Source organism: Thalia democratica, chromosome 3 (genome assembly GCF_965202585.1).
Source record: "Thalia democratica chromosome 3, ktThaDemo2.hap1.1, whole genome shotgun sequence".
NCBI lineage: Eukaryota > Metazoa > Chordata > Thaliacea > Salpida > Salpidae > Thalia > Thalia democratica.
In genome coordinates, this window is record NC_139167.1 from 45,035,047 (window position 1) to 45,059,807 (window position 24,761).

General features: G+C 25.5%; 1 protein-coding gene across 3 annotated transcripts in view; it reads right to left on the minus strand.

The window, feature by feature from the left end:
- Positions 1-13,251, minus strand: part of LOC145831296 (uncharacterized) — a 62,128-nt gene extending 48,877 nt beyond the window's left edge. For 2 of the 3 annotated variants that reach the window (XM_082938495.1, XM_082938493.1), the window contains exons 1-2: positions 13,127-13,226; positions 12,891-12,945 (exon numbers count right to left, since the gene is read on the minus strand). In XM_082938495.1, the coding sequence (XP_082794621.1) occupies positions 12,891-12,934 (44 nt within the window). In that variant the 5' untranslated portion in view covers positions 12,935-12,945; positions 13,127-13,226. Of the gene's footprint in view, positions 1-12,890; positions 12,960-13,126 lie in introns of all 3 variants that reach the window. The other variant, XM_082938494.1, reaches the window with a different exon arrangement.
- Between the last annotated feature and the right edge of the window lie 11,510 nt (positions 13,252-24,761).

Genomic DNA, 24,761 nt, shown 5'->3' on the forward strand with positions numbered 1-24,761 from the left:
ACACACATTAGAAAAAAAGCAGAAAAAAGCATGTATAATTATGTATAGTATTTATCTAGGTAGTAACTATAAATGGACTTTATGGTTTAAAAACAAAGTTTGGGATAAAAGCATAAAATTATAAAATAGATAAATACTATACATAATTATACATGCTTTTTTCTGCTTTTTTTCTAATGTGTGTTAACATTTTATAGACTCCGTAGATCTGTTCTTAAATTTATTTGAGAGCAGTGAAACGCCGTTAGTTGAAATAAAGTTTTAGCACAAGAACATCTGTTGTATACATTCCGATAAGCTTAGCTTATCAGGATCTCCAGGATTTAACGCCTTATAACGTTACATCTTATACTGTATAAATATATTTTTAAACAAAATTAATTTCAACATAAAGATTGCCACATTTTCAAACAAAAATTAACTTATGGACGTGATTGGAATAAACTGTGTAGCTACTCTTTTTAGCCAAACAAAGCTAAAGTAACAAAATTCTTGCTTGAGTAATGTCTAACTAGCCTAAGATAATAATAAATTAAGCAGAGCTAGTCAAAAAAAAAATGTTTCATCATTCTCAATTAATTCTTCAAAAACTGATTTACTTATCAAGATTTATCAAGTAACTCAGTTGTATCATTTTTTCTATGACCAAGTTGTTTACTATGCAGTAAAAAATTTGACATAAAAGAACTAACTATTTTACAAACTAATGACTCCAAAAATTTAGAAAAGCGCGAAAAATAAAAATAGGTATACAATTGTTTACATTACTTTTTTCACCACTTTTATTAAATTGGTACCACCTCAGCATATTTAAGAGTCTCAGGAAACACACCACTTACCACACATTTATTACACCATCGGTCAGATATTGAATATCTGAGCTGGTTTTCTTCTTTTTAAAACTGGGTTGGTTTCTATTCTTGTTCAAGTACAATAAAAATTATGTCAAGCTAAATGTAGGGGATTATTTTTGATATTTTGAAGCTTTAAAAAAACTCAAAAATCCTAATATTTTTGTCAAATTAAGGTCTCAGCAACTGCTAAAAAACACCTTAGAGAATTTATACCAATAGTTTTTTTAGGTTTTTTTATTTTCTTTGCTTTAGTGTTAATTTAGATAAAGAAAAAATTATATGATTATTTAAAAAGAAAAGTATATCATTTCTCATAAAAAACTGCTATTCTTTCCAAAAATTAATTGGTAATTAGAGGGCAATATAGAGTATTTGTAAGAGTTAAAAAATATCAAAACACTCATCACAGAGTATCTTTTTTTATCTTTTAGCATCAAAGGAATGTATACACCAATCTACAAACATTTCTATTTATAGACAATAAAACTATTTTTTTAGGTTTTTACAACCAATATTTTGATCTTTTTTTTTTATAAAAAAAAGTTAATTTTTTTTTAGTTTTTAAATAAGTAATTTTATTTTTCAATATTCTTTATACCAGTTTTAAGAAAAGTATTTTTTTAATTATAATTAAGTTTTTCAGGTATTTTTCTGTAACTTTATGCAAGCAAAATATTTAAAAAAAACTTTGAAGATATTTGAGTAGTTTTTATACTTTAAATGGCAAAAACTGGTTGGATTTAAACTTAGATAAAATCTTAAAAACTTGAAGCAGAAAAGTGACAAAACCAATTTTAAAATAAAAATCTCAAGTTTGTTATAACTATGTTTAATTTTCTATTCAGAATTTTTTCATAGTCAATGGCCGCTTGAACCCCTTTTTCAGCGTATTGTGTATTATACAATTTATAAAGATATGAAGGAATAGCTTTTACACTAATCTCTACAAAACAGAAACTATGGACATCAAAAAGCAGACTCTTATTACAAGGTGGTAACTGGGCTATGCGCAACTCATTTTAGGTTTTCTGATTTTCTTCCATTTTTTATAAGTACTAGTTTTCCTGTCTCTTTTTAGTACAAACTAGAAGATAAAAAACTATTAAATAGTATTAAATTACTGAAAAAATACTGTAAAACTACTCTAATAAATAAGTTTTTAAACTTGTAATGGTTATTTTTATCTTATCTAAACTACATTATTTTTGTTACAATTATTGTTAAATATTTCAGATTTTTGATTTATAGATAATAATTGTAAGTATCAAATGTCAGGTTTTTCAAGATTATTTTTGTGTAATTTTCAAATTTTAGGATTCTATGTTAATTGGTCTACCTATTATAAGAAGCTATTATTTTTAATATAATTTTGAATTCTTAAACTCCTATCTTGAACCAGTTTTAAAACACTTTTTGTCATATTGTTTAAAGGATTCATTTACGTTTGTATACAAAATTAAAGAAATGGAAGCTAGTAATACGTTTATTGCGTCTTTTGATGTTATAAGTCTTTTTACTAACGTACCTTTGGAAGAATTTATTGAAATTTGTAGTAATACATTGTTTAAGTTAAGTAAACCTACAATTAACAGAATGAATTTTAAAAAACTTTTGAAACTTGCAACTTCTGGTGTCAAGTTTAGTTTTAATTCCTTAATTTATTCACAACAAGACGGAATGGCTATGGGATCCCCCTTGGGACCAACATTAGCAAATATATTTATGGGTTATATTGAATTAAAAGTTGTACCTGCGTTCAAAAATGATTTATTATATCTAAGGTATGTGTATGATTGTTTTGTTTTACTTAGAAGCGAGAAAACTATGGATAAATTCTTTAGTATTTTGAATAATGGTCATGATTCTATAACTTCACAATAGAAAAAGAAAACAATGGTGAATTTGTATTTTTAGACGTACAAATTAAACGAAACAAAAATAGATTTTTAACTTTGGTGTACAGAAAGATAACTTTTACAGGATGTTATTTAAATTTTCAATCAAACTGCAGTTTAAAGAGAAAAGTAAGTTTAATAAGAACTTTGTGTCATTGGGCACACAAAATTTGTTTCCCAGAGTTGCTACTAGGTGAAATCAAACAAATTAAAACACTATTAAACAAAAATGGTTACCCACAAGAGTTAGTTAACAAAACAATACATTTACATGTGAAAAATTTGGATAGAATAAAGACAATAGGACCGGAAAAATGTGTATTTACTTTAAAATTTCCATTTATTAATAAAAGCTCAGAGATGTTAGAAAAGAAAGTTAGACAATTAGTAAGAAATACGTATTATGCAGCAAACCCTAGAATTGTTTTTACCTCTAAACCATTTAATAACACCAGGTGGTAAGGATCCAGTATCAAAATTAAATAAAAGTATGGTAATCTACCAGTACAGTTGCTGTTGTACAGCAAGTTATATTGGATTAACAACTAAACATCTAAGGAAGAGAATAAAAGAACACAATTATTATAATACTTATATAATAGAATAAAAGAATTTTTGCCTGTCAGATAAGAAAGATGATATACCCGTTAAGGTTTTAAACGCATATAAACGTTCATCTATTTCAAGCATTTAGTTAATAATCCAACTTGTGGAAACAATTATAAAATAGATAGATTTAAAATTATTAAAATTTGTAGTAATGTTTTTGATTTGATTAAATTAGAAGCCATTTGTATTTTGTTAAGGAAACCAGTTTTATGTAAGCAAAAAGATTTTGACTATACTGCTTCTTTATTTTCGTAACATTTAATAAGAATTGCTTTCATTTTATTATTTTGAGCTTTACTGTAGATCAATTATTACGAAAATGGACTTATTTGGTTATAACTTTTACTAATTGCTTTTGTCTTTTAATAATCTCTTGATTACTTTATGATTACTTGATTACTTGGTTATTATATAAGTGTGTAAAATCTTATTATTTGTTATCATTGTACTCTACTGAAGAGAATTGATCGAAATATATTTAGTGTTTTTGAAAGTGTGTGTCTTGTATAACTTATTGTAATATACTGGTCACTTATGTTCCAATAATTTTGAATCTCACTCTCTTATAATTACGATAGGTGTCAAATATGCAAAATGTTGTTATTCTATTTTTGTTTATTAATTTGTTTTTTTCATAATTTAATTATTATTTATTTAATTATCACTGTTATCCCTACCCTTGGTTGTTTGGATTGTATTCTTATTATTGTTTTGTTTTTATTTTACTATTACTGTTACCCCTAACCCTTACCCTAAGTCAGTATTTTTCTAAATGTTTTTTATTTACTTTTGTGTAAAAGTGACCCTTTGTGTAAATATTTTTTATGCAGTTTTGACCTGTTGCCAATATTTACAGGGTAGCCACAAAATTTCAGAAAAATTTTTTAGGAAGAACCATAAAAAATCGAATGTTCAAAGGAAAATTACTAAAAAATTGTTCATAGATGGTGTTAAAGGACAACTGTATCAAGGCCATAAGGCAGAGAGTAAATTACTTTTTATACAATTTGATGTGTTTTGTAGAAACTTAACCAAGATAAAACTTGTTTTTTACATATTTATAATATTCTAACTAATTTTTGAGATACAGCAACTGCAAGTTAAAGTTGGACAGTGCATTAAGTTCTTTATAGGAAAAAACAAAAATTTTAAACAATAAGAAATTACTTAAAATTTCACTCCGCATAATTGTGATAAATACCTCAAGTTTTCAGAAACTATAACTTGCAATACTTGGAAAATTCTGTAAAAACATATTTTTCAAATTATTAAAACTATCAATTTAATGAAAAAAGATTTAATTTTTTTTATTTCATTTTCTAAAAATCAAGTTTATAATTTTTATAATGTTGTTTTATGTTCAAAAATCTACTTATTACAAGTTTTTTATCATAACCAAACAATCATTTCATTTATACTTTTAGTAAAATTCTTTCGAGTAAAAAAGATAAATTTTTAGTAAAAATTTCAAAATTCCAAGAAATCAACCTTGAAAATTTTTGATTCTATACATTTGTAAGGGACTTTTTTTTAAATATTTGTTATGTTTCAAAAGTTAATTATAATTGTTTTGTTCTATAACAACTATCTTCTAGTATATCTCTAACTTTTCAAATAAAATTCGATGTTAATCTTTGTAAAAAAAAACGAGTTTTATTAGTCTTTTTTATTATCAAATTTAATTTGAATTCTTAAGCGGTTTTAAAATATTAAAAACCTAATGTAATACTACTTTAATTAAATGTTTTCTATAAAATAAAAATTATATAAATAAAAAAAAATACATTTAACATGACACATTTTTAGTATCTAGACTAAATTTCATTTTTTCAATATAAAAATTGTTTAAAATTTCAAGTACTTTCAAGTTTTTTTCCAAAATTTCTCAAAATCCAGAGATTTTAAGATTGTCAGACTATAAAAGTTAGAAGAAGATTGCTTGAAAAACGTATGAGGAGATATATTTTAAATGAAATGGTCTTTTTATTTCTGTCTTAGTTTTCCCTTCCCATAAGGAGACTATTATGCAACCCGTCTTTGACTGGTCATATATCAAAAAATTATTTGAGTTTTTCTAAATGGTGAAAAGCAACTTGAAGCTTATTAAAAACTCTATAAAATAAGATCAACTTGTAAAAAGCATGACCTACCCCCCCCCCCCTATGGGTAGATTACATAGCCTTAAGATTACTCATTTTGAAAGTTTTATTAAATAATTTTATTGAATTATTTCACTTATATTGACAGCATTTAAAAAAAGTTAAGGCTAAATATTGAAATATCAATTTTTGAAGATAAAAATGCATCAGTAAACTCTTCCCTCCATAACACTAAACGTTGAAACGTTGTGTTAGATCAAGAAAGTAAGTTATAACATGTGTGATTCTACTTGCCTCTTCTGAACTCTGCAGTTAAACATACATTCAGGGTGGCCACTAGTTTTAGAGAAAATTCTTCCAAGTTTTTGAAAATACACATTTTTTGGCCAATTTTACTTTAAAATTAAGTTTGAGGTAAAAAATTGTGTTAAATAGTATAACAACATTAAAAAGATACTGGAAGGCTACTTAAAATATATTTTATAACAAAACAGTTTTTGTTAATGACAAAATATTTTAATCATAACTAATTTAAACAGTACTTATTCTTTATTAAAAATAAAAAAAGAGAACTGTTTAAATTTCTTATTTTATATTCCAGTGAATTTGATTCACTATGATCTGTATTAGCAAATAATAAACTTTAAATTTTGAATGTTTAAAATATTTTCTTTTTTTTGTTAATTTTTGTGTCAAATCAAAATTTTACTACTGAACGTGTAAAAGTTGTTTAAAAATACAGATTTTTTAGTGATTTTAGTTCACAACTCAAAGGTTTTTCAAAATTTCTCAATTTCCATGTTTTTTCAACCTAAACTGCCAAATTTTAGGTTTTTCCATGTTTTTCCAGGATTCTAGGTAAAGTGGCCACCCTGATACTTTAGGAAAATAAATAAAAAATCTAACAAAAACAATTGGTGACACTTTTCTAGCAAACATCCAATGCTCAAATTTTAAACTATAAAAACCAGAAAGTGTGAGAAAATAATGAAGCTCAGTTTTCAACACAAGCATTTGTTATAAAGTCAGCTCTTGCAAATCTACACACATTGTGTCCATAGTAAAAGTGCATAACTAAACAAGAGAATATAGTAAATATAATTCTATATTGGCGGTTTTCTTATAACCATTTTAATTAAATAGAGTATGGTGACTTTCCTGCTTTTTTTGTTAACATATATAGTTTTCATTCAAGCTGTGCATACCTGTGAAAAGTTTTTTAATAAAAATTGATTATGTCTATACCAGGGGTCGGCAAACTGCGGCCCGCGGGCCAAATGCGGCCCACAAAGGGTAAATTTGTGGCCCGCAAGCATGTGAATGTGGCCGCAAAGCAAAAAAAAAAAAGTAAGTTTAACTTATATTGTTTTTTTGTTTAATTTTATTAATTTTGTCTTAAGTCCCCGTTTAACATTTTAAAACAAATTAAAAACTTTACAGTATCAGCTTAAAAATGTAAAAAAGACAGATTAGCATTCTACAAGGTTTTTTTCTAAGTTTCATCAAAACTTTCTTCTTACAACAGCAAGTTTAGGTATTTTTATGTCTTTTATACCTAAGTTTCTTTTATAGATGTTTTATTACTAAAAGTTATATTTGAGTGTGCACAAAAACATTTAACATAACATACTAGTAAGAAAAAAGGTTTATTTTATTTCGATTTTTTATAAGTTTTTTTAGCACTTTAAATTAATTCCTATGCACACAAATGTACAAAGATGCTCATATTTTAATTGGCATACTGACAATTCCCACCCGAGCACAATTCCCACTCAAAAATATTTTTAACTTTCTTTAATTATTCTTTTATTTATTAATATTTATGTTTTATTTTTATTTATTATTAATTTATGTTTTACTATCACTGTTACCCCTAACCCTTACCCTTGGTTGGTAAGCAGTTCTCAGATTTGATCGGGTGGGATTTGATCGTGATGGGAAATGATCGCGGGTTGGAAATGAGCAGTTCCTATTTAAAACCATGTTTTATTTAATACTTAAATTAGATTAGATTTAGTTTATTCATAATTTTCTAAAATTATTGTTTATACATGTAGTATCTAGGTGTGTAAAGACACATGTAAAACAAAACATGATATAAATTAAGTTTTTTTTTTCATAGGTATACATTTTCATTTTTAAAACAATGTTTTTTGACAAATTAAGTTAATTTTTATGCACTAATATACATATTTACTGTTTTTTTGAACTACCTATTTAATACAAACTAAATTTAGGGATAGTAAATTTGTTAAATTTGTATATTTTTAATCAAAATAATTCACATTGAAGCAAAAAAACAACTAAACATTGCCACAAACTTAAATTATGACTATCTGTAGATTCAAATCTCAAGTCAATTTAGTCATTTTTTTCAGTTTTTGGCAGGGTTTGCACGCAAATTTTTTTTCATTTAGCCTGACTGAGACCATTTTAGCCTGACATTTCTTCAAAGTAAGGAAAATTCTCTTTAGAAGTCATTTTATTTATTGGGGGGTCTTGATTAGTACTGTTGTAGTCTCCGACTTCAACCAGCTTCATCTCAAAAATATTTTGATTTTTAAAAATCTGTAAAAAGCAACTCATAGCTTAGTTACAACTCAATAAAATAAGACTAAAATGTGAAAAAGGTGATTGACCCCCCTATGCATAACAAATTCAGTGATAAATTTTAAAATAAGTGTTGTATCTAATCTATTACTAGTTTATAAATTTAATATATTAATAGCTAATTAAAAACATTATAACTAGAAGATTTATAATAAAACGACGTGCATTGTTGTGTTTTATCAAAATTTAAAATGAAATGCTTACACACCGGTATAAATAAGTAAAAAATGTTTCTTATAGTATTTTGACTAATACTTAAAATTGATACATAATTATAAATCATAAACTCTAAATAAATAAAGCCATTGTTGATGTCATATCAGATTTAAAAAGCTTGCACTTAAATTATTAAAAAAACCTTTAATGTTTTGTTCTTGCAAAGAAAAATGAATTGTACCTAAAATTTGTACTCCAACAAAACTTGTACTTATATCTTAAAGCAAGTTTTAGTGTTGTGATTATTTCTAATAACTTTAAACAAACAGAATATGAATAAACTGTAAAGAGTTTTAATCTAAAAAAGTATTTGGTATAAAGCCTTTAAATTAGAAAACAGTTAAACCAATCAAGCTCTGAAAAACATAGCTGATGTAAACAAATTTAAACAAACAGCTAAGTTGTTGAACTAAACTGTAATGTTTAAACTGTAATTTTTTTATGATTTTTCATAATTATGACGTATATAATCTACTCAAAGCAAAATAATAAAGATTCTTAAAAAATTTTTAGAGATTCAACAAAAGGTTTTAAGCATTTATTTTTACAAATACGGATTGGTTTTGTCTTTAATAAATAAATCTTTATTTAGAAATAAATTCACATCCCAATTTGATCTTTAAAAGATTTCTCTATTTTTTTATCAATAATTTTCAAACGTTTGAACTGAGAAAAACTGAGATTCTCAAATTTTTAAATAAAAAAACTGATTTAGCCTAACTTAGCCTGATTTAGCCTGACGCGCACAAACCCTGTTTTGGTTTGAATAAATTTTTGTATAATAAAAAATTAGGCTAGTTTATGGTCATTTAGGCTGTCTTTTTTGCTTTCTGAGTGGCAAATTAAACTTATGATGTATGTTTCGTTCAAATTACAGTGTTGGTTGGAATTATAATATATGTTAAACTTTAAGCCTTGCAGCTGATAAAATTTGAAATATTGTATATATTAATTGTATACATATAGGTGTGAACAATTAATGTTGCTAAAAAACTTTAATCCTGGAAAAGCTTGGAATTTGAAAATTTATGCATAAAGTTCTGAAAAACCTTGAATTTGAATTTTTTTTTTAAACCTGGAATTTTAAACAATTTTTACGAGTAAAGTAATGAAATTTTGATTTGACACAAAAATTTTACTATGTAATTTTTTAAAACACATTAAAAGTAGCTTAACAGTATCTATTTATTATTTAGTATTGCTATATTATTAAGAACAGTTTTTTATATTAGATTCAGTTTAAATTTATACCAAAAAAAGAAGCAGAAAATTATACTTTCAAAAACCTTATGTAAGTGCATTGCATCTTTGCTTTTAAAATGCCTTTACCTATTTTTGTGCTTTGCATTGAAACTAAACCTAGAAACTCTTCTTAAAAATCAAAGTCAGTAAAAATACCTCGAATAAAAACTCTCAGATGAGCAATATTTGTTGTACCAGTGCTCTCATTTTAACAGATTGATAAAAGTTCTAATTTGATTTATGCTACTTTATAACCTTCAGAGATTTACTAAACACGACTTCTTGTTGTCATTGAAGTAATAAACAAAACTGTTTTACTACCGCCAACATAAATTCTCAAAAAAGATTTACTTCTAAACGGTATCTTCTTTTTAGTAATTATTTTTGCTACTTTATAACTTGCCTTAACAGTTTTTATGATCAGTCTGTAGTTCCTGAAGATAATAATTTGCTTTGTTAAAACTGACTAAAGCTATTTGTTGTTTTTTGTTTCTCGCAATAACTCTTAACTAACGTTTTCTAATTTTTATAGCTTGTCTTGTATTTCACATCAACTCTTTAAATACAACATCTTTATTACAGAAAAAGAATTGCTATAATGTTCCATAAAAAGTTAAGTTTTTCTACTTTATTAATGGCTTAATAATTTTTTTATTTTTGTTAAAAATGTTTAAGAAACGTAATTGTCCATTCAAGCTGAATTATGATATTATTTTTGCTATATATTTAATTCAATGTTAATAAACTTCGTTATTTCTTTATTTTGTGACTTTAATTTAAAAAGGGTTGCCAAACATGCAGTCTAGTTTTAAAATTTGAAAAATTAAACTAGGTTAAACCTGTTTTAGACATTAAAAAAAAACTCAGGTAAACTTTTATTTCAAACACTTTAAATAAGTCTTTGAATTCTCAGAACAGTTTTTATGACTGTAGTATAGTTTACTAATTGTAAGTTTTTCTGGTCTACTTATATATTTTGTACTTTTTATACTGATGATATTTTAGTTATGTATCAAAGCTTGATTAATTGCAAGTTTTTGCACTTTTTTTTAAAGTGGAAACCATGTTAAATGCTAATTAATTACTCATAAGGTACTTTATTAGAGTAGTGGAGCATTAATTATGTTAAAAAAAGTACATAGTTTATTGAGACTTAAATATATTAGTCAATGTAAGTTTTACTCCAATAAATATTTATAATTAAAATAGGCATTCTATGTGTAGCTAATTATCATTAAAATTAATAAAGTGAATAAAAGTAAAACTTTCATTAATGTGACTAAAACTAATATCAAAAGATTATTCAAAAGTCACTAAAACTAAAACTGTGGCCGCAAAGATTTTGAAAACTTGAAATTTGGCCCGCAAGCACCAACTGCCTGCCGACCCCTGGTCTATACAAAGCTTTTTTTTTACTTTGTTCCTTGCCTACCAAAGGTTAAACTTGTCTTGCTAGTATTAGATAAAGATCTTCCTAAAATACCATGCAAGACAAATTCAATTTTAGGTGGGCAAGGAAAAAATTAGCTAAAAATAAGAGATTAATTGAGTTGAAAAAAACTTCATGCCATAAACATTGTTAGGAATTCAACATTGCATCTTGTTTGATTTAAAGGTATTAAGGCACTAAGACATCTAAAATGTGAGGGCAAAGCCATAGAGTTCAATAGATTTCTTATGGAAGGCACATATTAAAAATTAAAAAACTTTTATATAGTTTAAAATATACCTTTTACATTTTAAAAAGTTGTAATGAAAAATAGTTTTTAAAATGCAAATTGTAACTCAGTAGATGCAATAAATTTATAATATTATTAATATTTTTCAAGTTATTTTTCTAATTTTTGAGAATTGTAAAATGCGTTACGAGGGTGCATAACCAAACAACCATATAAGTGCATCGATTCGCAAGAGGTGACTGTACTGTAAGATAAAAGGTGCAGGAATCTTCTCTAATGTTTAGAATTATAAAACAATAAATCATCTTTTGAAACATTACTATATTAAGGTACACGCAGGGCTGTCTATTTGAGTGAAAAAAACTGCCTTGAGTTTTTTTAATCCTTTAAAAAAAGTTTTGCTACTGGTGCAAACTACTTATATTTCATGTTCATTTTTATTTTCAATACTTAAAAGGAAGGTTGTGGGTCTTCTTCTGCATTAGATGCTAACTAAATTTGTGAAAAATACTGTTTTTAAAGATTAGACAACACTAGTCTATACTCATTTCTTTTTACTGAAAACAAGTATTTACTAGTTATAAGAAACAACTTTATCTAAGAATTAATGAGGTATAAACAATATAACTTTACTCAATTATAGAAGTATATAAAATATAAAGTATATTTATATTTTTTAATACATATTTTAAACTTCATATCTAAAAAATGTTTCTGTTTAATTTAAACTCAAATCACATGAAATATTTGTTAAATTCCTACAAGATATTTTAAAACAGATCCAGTTTTAGTCAAAGACCTCTTCAGTGTTTATTTTAAAAATAAGGAGACATAAAAAGAGGTTTTTGACCGAAACTGAGTCTGCTTTAAAATATCTTGACAGAATTTAATAAATATAATTTTACCATTGGAAGTTTAGATTTTTTTATTAGTTTTCAAAAGATCAAAACATATAATAAAATATTTTTTTCAGATTTAAAACATATACTACAATTTTATTTCTAAGAATAGTAAAGAGCTAGCCACAAGGCTAAAAAAATACTAAATAGGCAATCTAAATCAAAAAAAAATCTTGTACTTAAACTAAATTGGGTATATAAATCACAAAATATTGAGTTTGGATCAAATAAACCTCATTCTAGATCTAGAAAAAAATGTGCTTGAGATTTTTTTTTAAGTTAAAACTGGCCTGAGTCTTTCTAAGTTAAAATAAAAAGTCAAAATATTCTCAATTACCTGAATTTCCTAACCACTTTCAGGAATTTCAAAATATACTTGTAGTTTCCCTGAGTACCCTGAGTGTTTGGCAACCCTGTATACCACTTTTCAAGTTAGACAATTCAAGTTTTGTCAAATAAAGTTGTTTGAGCCACAACTCTTAAAAAAGTTTTATAAATATTTTAAAAACAAAAAAGCACTTGTAAGTCTAGTAAATACCTACAAACCTTCTTTTTTTTACTTTGAATACATTTGAGATAAAGATTAAATAAATTTTAAAACCTAGTAATTATTAGAAATTTCATAAGTTTTCTTTAAACATTTTTTAACAATCATAATCATATAACATAGACCTGCAGCAACCTTTTTCTTAAAACTAATTATTCCTTTTTTTTGAGTTGTGATCTTTTAAACTTATTTTTTTTAATTAAAAATTTCATTTAACCATTGTATTTATTAACAGCTTACCTTCCACCTGTATCATCATGATGTTTGCTTGCTTGATTACTCATTTTTAAACCTTCTGTATCAGATAAACTGTTTATGTGGGTAGCAGTTGTTTGTAAAAATTTAAATTTTAACAATTAAAAAAGTGTTTCATATTTAAACTGTTTAATATACCCAGGAAAATAAAATTTTGATATCTTTTAAACTAGTACTTAAATATCAATTAACTAATAATATTATTAAATTTTAATTTTAACCTTGTTTTAGCTAAGTTTTTTTTATTATATTTAGTGGTTAAATGACAATTCTATAGTTGGCTCCATATTCAGGTGGCTTTGCCTTTATCTACCAAATCCTTCACTCTACTAAGCACGAAAGATAGCTTTATTTTAAGAGAGTGTCAACGTTTAAAAAAAGGTAACTGTTATCTAACATGAAAGTTCATTATCATAAATAATTAAATAACGATGAAACCAACGCGAAATGGATAAGTTAAATTTAAATATCAGTTTTAAACGGGTATACTTTTAATTTTTTTTTTACTGTATCCTTTCACTATATTTTCTCTAACTTTTACTATTTATACAAATTAAATAATTTCTTTTCGGTACTAAGTTTATATAAAAATTTGAGACAACAATTCATTTTGCAGTATATTTTATTTTTGTTTACTAAAAATTTTTCAATCTACCCTTTTCAATAGTTTTTGTAGATAACTAAATAGATTTTTCTAAAATAGTAAAATTAATAAAATTGTAAGATTATGCGTCATAATAGGTAAACAAAATTACATGTACTAGGCGATGCTAATATAAAGTTGTTTAACAAAATTTAAAGTATACAGCTTAAGTACTAGAAATTGAAAGTATTAATAGCAATTTTAATAAGAGGAAACCGACTTATTTAAACTTTCTTAAAATAAAATTAAACAACAAAAAAACAAAACTTAGTAGCGAATTTACAATAATTTAAACAAATTAGAGTTATAAACAAATTTTTGTTTGCATAAACTTGGCTTATTAGTTTTAATAAATATAGACTCTAAAACACTTAAATGATACATGTTACGTCCTTTACAAACAATTGAAAACATATTATCGTTATAGTTTTTTGCGCATTCTAAATTATTTAGCAAATGTTCACCTATTGCCGATTGACTTTTTATTGGCTTATTAGTCCCATAGATCATCCAGTTTCTCAAGGCGTTGGTCACGTGTTGGTCCCTTCTTATGTGAAATCGTTGCGAAGTTCTCCCAATATACTCACTATCACAGTGGCATTTGTATTTATAGATTATATTGCATTTTTCTGGATCAGGAGTGAGATCTTTAACAATTCCGTTAAGTGGTTTTCTGGTGGAATGAGTAATTCTTAAATTAACTGCCCCAAAAGTGTTATCTACGGTTTCTAAAACTTGGTTTTCAAAAAGCTTGGCTTCCTTTCCTAAATATGGAAGTCTTAAATATACTACACATTTATTTGGGCCGTGTTTTGTAGGGCTGACAAGCTTCGCGGTAGTCCTATTGATTGTTTTTTCAATAACTTCTAAAGGGTAACCTAAGGAGCCAAAAATACTTTTAATGTTACTGATTTCTTCACTTAGTTTCACCTTAGAACATATTTTATGTGCTCGAAAAACTAAGCACGATATTAAGTTGGTTTTTTGTGAGGTGGGACAAAAAGACTGCCAAGGAATATATTGGCCTACGAAAGTTGGTTTTCTATAAATAGATGTGTTTAAAGAGGTTGGTGTTCTTTGAACTAAGACATCAAGGAAAGGTAAAGAGCCATCAGCTTCATGCTCACGAGTGAACTTAAGTGAAGGATGTAAGTTGGAGATTTGGTCAAATAAGTCATCAACATTGTAGTCTGTCTTGTAAGAAATAAAAATATCGTCAACATATCTAAAGTAATTAAGAGGTTTTTCTATATTCGTAAATAAAATGGACTCAAAATAGCCGACAAATATATTTGCTAACACAGGACCCAGGGGGCTACCCATCGCGACACCGTCGACTTGTCTATAGATGTAATTGTTGAATCTAAATTCTACGTTCTTAGCTGCCATATAAAGCAAACTCTGGCATATCTCTTTTGGAAACATTGGTGGATTTAGATTTGAATTATAAAGCTCGTTTACACATATGTTTATGGTTTCATCTAAAGGTACATTTGTAAAAAGACTTTTTATATCGAAAGAACACATTTGGTCGGATAAACAGGGGTTATTACGTAGATTGTCAACAAATTTAAAGGAATCTTTTACGCAAAATTTGGAAAATTTGTTAGAAACTTGACTTAAGATAGGAATTAAAAATTTTGCTATTTTATATTGGGAAGAATTTATCGTATCTAAGATGGGTCTGCATGGAAGGCCTTTTTTATGCGTCTTTGGAAGTCCATAAAGTTTAGGGCATTGGGAGCCAGTTGGTCTAATAGACTCATAAACATCTTGGGAAATAAAACCTTTAACATACCAGCTTCTGAGTTTCTTTTGAAAAGCTTTCTCAATTTTAACAGTTGAGTCAGCTTTTTCAACCGGGCCTAGCTTGATAAATTTAGACTTGTCATCTAAAATAGCATTCATTTTGTTTATATAATCCTCCTTATTTAAAATAACAAAAGAAGTACCTTTATCTGCTTTTAAAATAACAATTTGATTATTTGATTTCAACGATTTGTAGGCTAAATTGCAACTTTTAAACATTTTAAAATCTGCATTGTTTATTCTACTATTTTGTAAGGAATGAGATAAATCATATAACTTAGCATAACATCTATCTAATTTATTCTGCGAAAAAGGTTTATTAAGCTAGGCCCGGTTGAAAAAGCTGACTCAACTGTTAAAATTGAGAAAGCTTTTCAAAAGAAACTCAGAAGCTGGTATGTTAAAGGTTTTATTTCCCAAGATGTTTATGAGTCTATTAGACCAACTGGCTCCCAATGCCCTAAACTTTATGGACTTCCAAAGACGCATAAAAAAGGCCTTCCATGCAGACCCATCTTAGATACGATAAATTCTTCCCAATATAAAATAGCAAAATTTTTAATTCCTATCTTAAGTCAAGTTTCTAACAAATTTTCCAAATTTTGCGTAAAAGATTCCTTTAAATTTGTTGACAATCTACGTAATAACCCCTGTTTATCCGACCAAATGTGTTCTTTCGATATAAAAAGTCTTTTTACAAATGTACCGTTAGATGAAACCATAAACATATGTGTAAACGAGCTTTATAATTCAAATCTAAATCCACCAATGTTTCCAAAAGAGATATGCCAGAGTTTGCTTTATATGGCAGCTAAGAACGTAGAATTTAGGTTCAACAATTACATCTATAGACAAGTCGACGGTGTCGCGATGGGCAGACCCCTGGGTCCTGTGTTAGCAAATATATTTGTCGGCTATTTTGAGTCCATTTTATTTACGAATATAGAAAAACCTCTTAATTACTTTAGATATGTTGACGATATTTTTATTTCTTACAAGACAGACTACAATGTTGATGACTTATTTGACCAAATCTCCAACTTACATCCTTCACTTAAGTTCACTCGTGAGCATGAAGCTGATGGCTCTTTACCTTTCCTTGATGTCTTAGTTCAAAGAACACCAACCTCTTTAAACACATCTATTTATAGAAAACCAACTTTCGTAGGCCAATATATTCCTTGGCAGTCTTTTTGTCCCACCTCACAAAAAACCAACTTAATATCGTGCTTAGTTTTTCGAGCACATAAAATATGTTCTAAGGTGAAACTAAGTGAAGAAATCAGTAACATTAAAAGTATTTTTGGCTCCTTAGGTTACCCTTTAGAAGTTATTGAAAAAACAATCAATAGGACTACCGCGAAGCTTGTCAGCCCTACAAAACACGGCCCAAATAAATGTGTAGTATATTTAAGACTTCCATATTTAGGAAAGGAAGCCAAGCTTTTTGAAAACCAAGTTTTAGAAACCGTAGATAACACTTTTGGGGCAGTTAATTTAAGAATTACTCATTCCACCAGAAAACCACTTAACGGAATTGTTAAAGATCTCACTCCTGATCCAGAAAAATGCAATATAATCTATAAATACAAATGCCACTGTGATAGTGAGTATATTGGGAGAACTTCGCAACGATTTCACATAAGAAGGGACCAACACGTGACCAACGCCTTGAGAAACTGGATGATCTATGGGACTAATAAGCCAATAAAAAGTCAATCGGCAATAGGTGAACATTTGCTAAATAATTTAGAATGCGCAAAAAATAATAACGATAATATGTTTTCAATTGTTTGTAAAGGACGTAACATGTATCATTTAAGTGTTTTAGAGTCTATATTTATTAAAACTAATAAGCCAAGTTTATGCAAACAAAAATTTGTTTATAACTCTAATTTGTTTAAATTATTGTAAATTCGCTACTAAGTTTTGTTTTTTTGTTGTTTAATTTTATTTTAAGAAAGTTTAAATAAGTCGGTTTCCTCTTATTAAAATTGCTATTAATACTTTCAATTTCTAGTACTTAAGCTGTATACTTTAAATTTTGTTAAACAACTTTATATTAGCATCGCCTAGTACATGTAATTTTGTTTACCTATTATGACGCATAATCTCACAATTTTATTAATTTTACTATTTTAGAAAAATCTATTTAGTTATCTACAAAAACTATTGAAAAGGGTAGATTGAAAAATTTTTAGTAAACAAAAATAAAATATACTGCAAAATGAATTGTTGTCTCAAATTTTTATATTATACAAATTAGTTATGTTAGTAAATTAAAACATCAGTTTTAAACGGGTATATTTTTAAGTTTTTTTTTACTGTATCCTTTCACTATATTTTCTCTAACTTTTACTATTTATACAAATTAGTTAGGTCAAAATATCTAAATAAATAATATTTTAATTTAAAATTACATATAAAAATCAACGTTATCTATTCAAAAAAAATTTATATATAAATAAAATATCTGAACAAAATGAATGTTGTTAATTAAAATTATAATAATAATTAAAAGTTTAAAACAAGAAATTTTTATATTTTTTGTACGTTTAACATAAAATCAAATTCAAGATTTTAAAATATATTTTAATAAAAGCATAAGTTAAAATATTATTTTTCAAAATAAATCTACCGACACAAAGGGATATTTTAACAAAAATTAATTTATTAACTGTATCTTTTATAAATATAAACTAATAAAAAGTAGCATTTACTTACTTATAGTATAATAATAAATTGTATAAAGAAAAGAATTTAGACTTTAAGATAAAAGTTTGATCAAAACTGGTAAAGGAATATACTTTTACTCGTAAAACTAAAAAGAAACTGTTGAAACGTAAAAAAACAAATTTATAGACTAAAAGGTTGGAATTAGATCAGTTTTAACTAAAAAATGACATTAATAAAACTTATATTTAAAAATAAACAAAAAATCTTTTTTAACGAAATAACTAAAACTCATTTTAGTAGTTATAAGTAATAATTTTAATGTTTCAATTAAATGTTTTCAATATGTAGTCTTTCAGTTAAAATAAATACGAAAAACCGTTTAAACGTCCTTAGTAAAACACTTTTGTACATAATTAACATTTGTAATTTGTCGAGGCATGGCTTTATATGAAATTTAAATGGAAAACATAAGAATAAATGTACTTTTAAAGTTTAATAGACACGAAAATAAAGTTACAGCGTCCAAAACTCTAAAATATTGTTTTTGTGCATTTATTAAACAGACAGTTTTAATGGTAAGTTAACAATTTTAATAAAAAAATAAATAAATTTACTTTCTATTAACAAAAAACATAAAAACGCTTACATAATCTCTTATGTCGAGGTTTTAAGCCTAAAAATTACATAAAATAATAAAAATATAGTTTCAGGTATAGTATATAAACTTACAATAAATAAACTTTTTTACAGAAACAAAAACACAGTTAAAGCGTCCTTAAAGTTATTTTAAACAAAGTTTTATAAAAAAAAATAATTGCTGTATTTGATAAAGAAAATAACTTTTCACAAAAATTTATGTCTACAATCCTTATTGACAACATATTTAACAATTCAAATAGTTTCATAATCCGATCGGCAGTTAAACTTCGTAACAATTTGTATAGGTAATATAATTTTCTATCACAATAAACAATCTAAAACGATTTGGTTAGCAGTTATAAAAAAGATAAATTTACAAAGTACATACTTTTTGGTAAAAAGAAATACAAAAAAGACTTTTAAAACGTCCTAAGTAGAGGTTTTTATCACATAAAATAGAAAAATACTTAAATTATGTAAATTGAGCATGTTAATAAAACAATTTACAACAAAAGATCTATTAGGCTTAAACAATCACAAAAGAACACTGAAAACGACTTTAAAGTAGTTGTAAACAAATCATTTTGATAAAATAAATAAGTCTGTATCTTATATTTGTTTTATTAATTAATTTTTTATTTTCGTTTGATTTGTAATATTAGCATAATATTTATAAAGTTAATTGCTTTATCAAATATTTTTTGAACTTACATTTAGAATATAAATGCAGTGCAGAAATTTGTGAAAAATTTATAAGTTATAAAATATATAAAAGCTAAATATGAAAATATTAATAAGACTTAATAGACAAGCGCTTAAGACGCTAGGCTTATAATCGACATATTTCACATATTTTAAATTAAAAGCCGACGATGACCATATTTTCATCATAAATTGGTGTTCTGTTAGGCCTACTATTTAGGATCCGGATCTTTTTTTAATTTAAGATCCGACCGAAGCCTATTTATAAATTGAGATCTGACCGGATCCGTATCCTAAACATTTTATTTTCCATGTTATTTTGATAAAGTAAAAAATAAAAGAAAAATAATTATAATAATTGTTTTATATAAATATTATCTTATAGTATATACTGTAAACTTTCAACGAAAAGGCAATCTTATATTTTGTGAAAAAAATTCTTATTAATATTTTACTATCAATAACTAAAGTGTTTTACAATAAAAACACTTTTATGGTATATACATTAAGCTTTTAAAATGAGATATATATTAATTATTTTTTATAAATAATAAGAACTTCAACTAAACAAATAGACTTAAAATATTATAATGTTCACATTATTATCACATGCTTAGATTAGGCTAACATCAATTTTATTTATCTATGTGCTGTTAACTGTGTCACCATTACTACTGTTTACAACTTCAAATATTATAAAATTTTATTGTTTCAATCAAAAAATTTTATGTTGTGTTTTACTGTTTAGAGCATCAATTAAACATGTCATCAAATTAAACTTTAGATGTTAGCATCAATTTATACGGTCAAAGATTTTACTTCATTAAAAAAAGCTATGTTTCGTGCTCAGTAGAGCGAAGGATTTAGTGGCTAAACACGAAGCCACCCGAAGAATTATATTCAACACTATTTAAAATATTTCAATTTTTGCTCAATCCTTGTAATATTTCGTACAGCTGATAAACCCTTTTTTTTTGATTATAAGTTTCAAAAAAAAAACAACTATTGACGTCCTAATCGGCTGTTTAAGACAAAACTCTTGTATAGCCACTGTTTATCGTACACTATTTGATTTTTTTCAATTTTTACTGATAATTTCCTTTTAATATTTTGTACAGCTTATCTAATAAATCTCTTTGCTTTAGATTATAAGTTTAAAAAATAAAAACAACTATTGACGTCATAATCGGCTGATTAAGACGAAATACTTGTAATAACCATTATTTATCGTACACTAATTGATTTATTTCAATTTTTACCGATAATATCCTTGTAATATTTCGTAGAGCTAATCTAATAGACCTCTTTTTTTTTATTATAAGTTTCAAATAATAAAATCAAATATTGACGTCATAATCGGCTGTTTAAGACGGAATACTTTAATAGCCATTGTTTATCGTACACATTTGATTTTTTTCAATTTTTACTGATAGTATTCTTGTAATATTTCGTACAGCTTTTTTAATAAACCTCTTTTCTTTTGAATATAAGTTTCAAAAATAAAATCAATTATTGACGTCTTAATCGACTATTTAAGACGAAATTCTTGTATAACCATTGTTTATCGCAGTGGTCGGCACGCTATTTCGAATCCGTGAACCCTAAATCACAAAATTAAAATTCTATGCACCCGAATTTGCATTCTTTAGCGCCGCTAGTGTTTAAGAATATGTAAACACTTTTAATCGTTTTTTTACTAATAAATCTGTAACACCAAGTTAATTTTAACACGCTAACCTTTAAATTTACCAGTTTACACTATCCATTTTAATAAACTTTTAATATCGATGATCTAATTTTTACAACAACCTGAGTTTTAGTATTTAAAATTTAACAAGTAAGTTTGACACTATTACATGTTAACCCCTTTTGAGTCAGAAAATAAGCCTGAGTGACTAAAGACTGGACTTAGTATACAAGCTAATCTTAAAGAGTGGTATGTGTAAGCAAAAAACTATTTTAAATTACAATGAAATTAGACATTTATAGATCTTGATTTTTTTAAATATTAATATTTAATTACAAGTTAAAAAGTTTCAAGTAAAGCAACAGTTGAAGATTCTAAAAAGATATCAAAATAAACCCAAGATTTTTAATAAATTTATAACTAGTCTCAGTCAAGCTGAGTTTTTGTAAATATATTAAAACTAGCCTCAGTTTGTCTAGGTTTTTCATGATTTAAAACTAGACTTAATTATTCTTAGAGAGCTAAGTATATGACAGCCCTGATATTATTGACCCTTCCTATACTTTAATTTTATTATAAGTAAAACATATTTGAATTTTTTTGGCCTAACTAATTTTTTGTCAAATATCAGTTGATTAATCTGATTAATATAGTAAAATGTAGCAAAATATTTTTAAACAATAAGAGCTAATAAAATTAAACATTAATAGAATACTGACCGTTTAATTTTGTTTTAAGAATCTTTAAGATTTGGTCACTTCGGTTTTTCTTTGGGCGGTTAAGGGTGGAAGAATTTTTACATAAGGTAACAGAATAGAACTAAGAGAGTACAAAAATGATCGTTTTATTAACAACAAAATGGTCAATTAGATATCAAGGTTGAATATGTCTTAAATGTAGAAAGATTAAAAAAATCTTTAATTTGCTTTCTGCGTGAAAAAAAATTCATGTACCCTAAAATAAGTTTCATGCACCCCAAAAGAAGTTTCATGTACACTAGTGTGCACCAGTGTACACCGTGCCGACCACTGGTTTATCGTACACTATTTGATTTATTTCAATTTTTACTGATAATATCCTTGTAATGTTTCGTAATGCTGATCTAATAAAACCTTTTTTCTTTGGATTATAAGTTTCAAAAAAAAAATCAAATATTGACGTCATAATCGTCTGTTTAAGACGAAATACTTGTAATAGCCATTGTTTATCGTACACTATTTGATTTATTTCAATTTTTACTAACAGTATCTTTCTAATATTTTAAAATGCTGATCTAATAAACCTCTTATCTTTGGATTACAGGTTTCTAGAAATAAAAACAGCTATTGACGTCATTATCGACTATTTAAGATGAAATACTTGTATAACCATTGTTTATCGTACACTATTTGATTTATTTCAATTTTTGCTGATAATATCCTTCTAATATTCTGTATTGCTGATCTAATAAACCTCTATTCTTTGAATTATAAGTTTCAAAAATATAAACAACTATTGACGTCATAACCGGCTATTTAAGACGAAATACTTGTAATAGCAATTGTTTATCATACACTATTTAAATTATTTCATTTTTTACTAACAATATCCTTCTGATAATTCGTACAACTAGTCTAATTAATCTCTTCGCTTTGGATTGTAAGTTTCTAAAAATCAAAACAACTATTGACGTCATAATCAGCTATTTAAGACGAAATACTTGTATAGCCATTATTTATCGTATACTTTTTGATTCATTTTAATTTTTACTTATAATATCCTTGTAATGTTTTGTACAGCTTTTCTAATAAACCTCTTTTCTTTGGATTAAAAATTTAAAAAAATTAAAACAATTATTGACGTCGTAATCGACTTTTAAAGTCGAAATGCTTGTACAACCATTGTTTATCGTACACTATTTGATTTACTTCAATTTTTATTGATAATATCCTATTAATATTTCGTACAGCTTATCGGAAAGTAAAGTAGAAGCGCTGTGGGTTTCAAGTTAGGTAAAATTTCCTTTTTATATTGTTTACATAATTTTGATATTTATATCCATGTTTACAAACTTATATTCAAATTGTATCTTTACCAGGGCCTAAATTGCAGATGAAAATTTAATAATGTAGTTTATCAAACGACAAAAAAAAAAACGCACAAAATTTTTGGTCCTAAGACGTGTAAAACGATACAACGAACCTTTCGATTATTGAGCCTTGCAGGACAGATATCTTTTGTAATATATAATAATTATTATATAACTGTAATTATTATAATAATTATTATTATAAATTATATAATAATATATAATTAATAATAAGTTATATATAAATTTTAAAAATTATTATAATAAATAAAATATTTAATAATTTTTATATAACTGTAATTATTATACATTATAATAATATGCAAAATAAATTTAAAAAAACAAATTGATTTATTAAACATTTAATTGCATTAATAGTTTTTAAAATATTGCATTTTAATGACTATAATATAACGAAAATTAAATATCTCAGTTTAATTTATAAATATAAAAACTTTAGCGGCATGCAACATTAAAACGTAAAATTAAATTAAAATATTGCAATTTATATTATACAGTTTAAATTTAATTTGCCTATAATATAATATTTATATTTATAAAAGAAATATACAAATTAAAGTATCTATGAAATGTATTTAATTGAATTTTTTTTTCAAGTTATTAAAATGTTACTATTTTTATGTAATGCGATTTAAATTTATAGTTTTAGAAAAATACATTAAAACTTTAGCTGCATAATACATTATATATTTGATTAAATTAAAATATTTCTGTTCAAAATTAATTTATTTATAATATAATGTTAATATGTATAAAAGATAAAAATGAATTTAAATTTTACCTGGGGTACACCTTAATGAACAACTAACCATGAAAATAACAAATCAAAAATTAAAAACAACTTCCAATTAAAAACTCAGTACAACTTTTCTAATTTTATCAAGAAAACAAAGTTTTTCAAGTTTGAACTCAATCAAACGAAATCATCAGTGGAAAAAGTTATGTAGTATTTTTAATATAAACATGCAAGAAAGCATTAGGCTGAACTATTCATATAAAAGATAAACCGTCAACCTTTGGTACAATATACTTTAACAAACTATATTTTATTGAAGTATATTAAAGGGGATAACATATACAAAGTACAATTAATACTATCTAAAAAATAAAGCTTAAATTACGTTTTTTAAAATTAAGTTATAAAAGTCTTCACATGATAAACATTACTTAAATGAAACTTAAACAACATTATTCAATGTATGATTCAATCTGGTACATTTACGGTGAATATATATTTACGTATCATACAATTTAATTCACATAAATCTTTAACTTTGAGTACACTATGTTTTAACCAAACTATATTTTGTTCAAGTTCTTTAAACATGACCACATTTATAAAAACAGTTAATATTATCAAAATTTTTGTTGTTGATGTTTCAAATAATTTCAAGTGTTTTTTAATGTGATCACTACTAATAAACTAAGTAAAACAAAAAGATTTCAAATTTTTTATAAAGTATTTATCTTTTAAAGTTTTTTTTAAACTTCATGTTTTAAACCGAATTTATAATTATTATTTAAAATAAGGCATTATTGATTTTAAAAGTTGTTCACAAAAGGATAATAAATATAAACTAACTTATATTATTTGTATATTTAATAAAATAT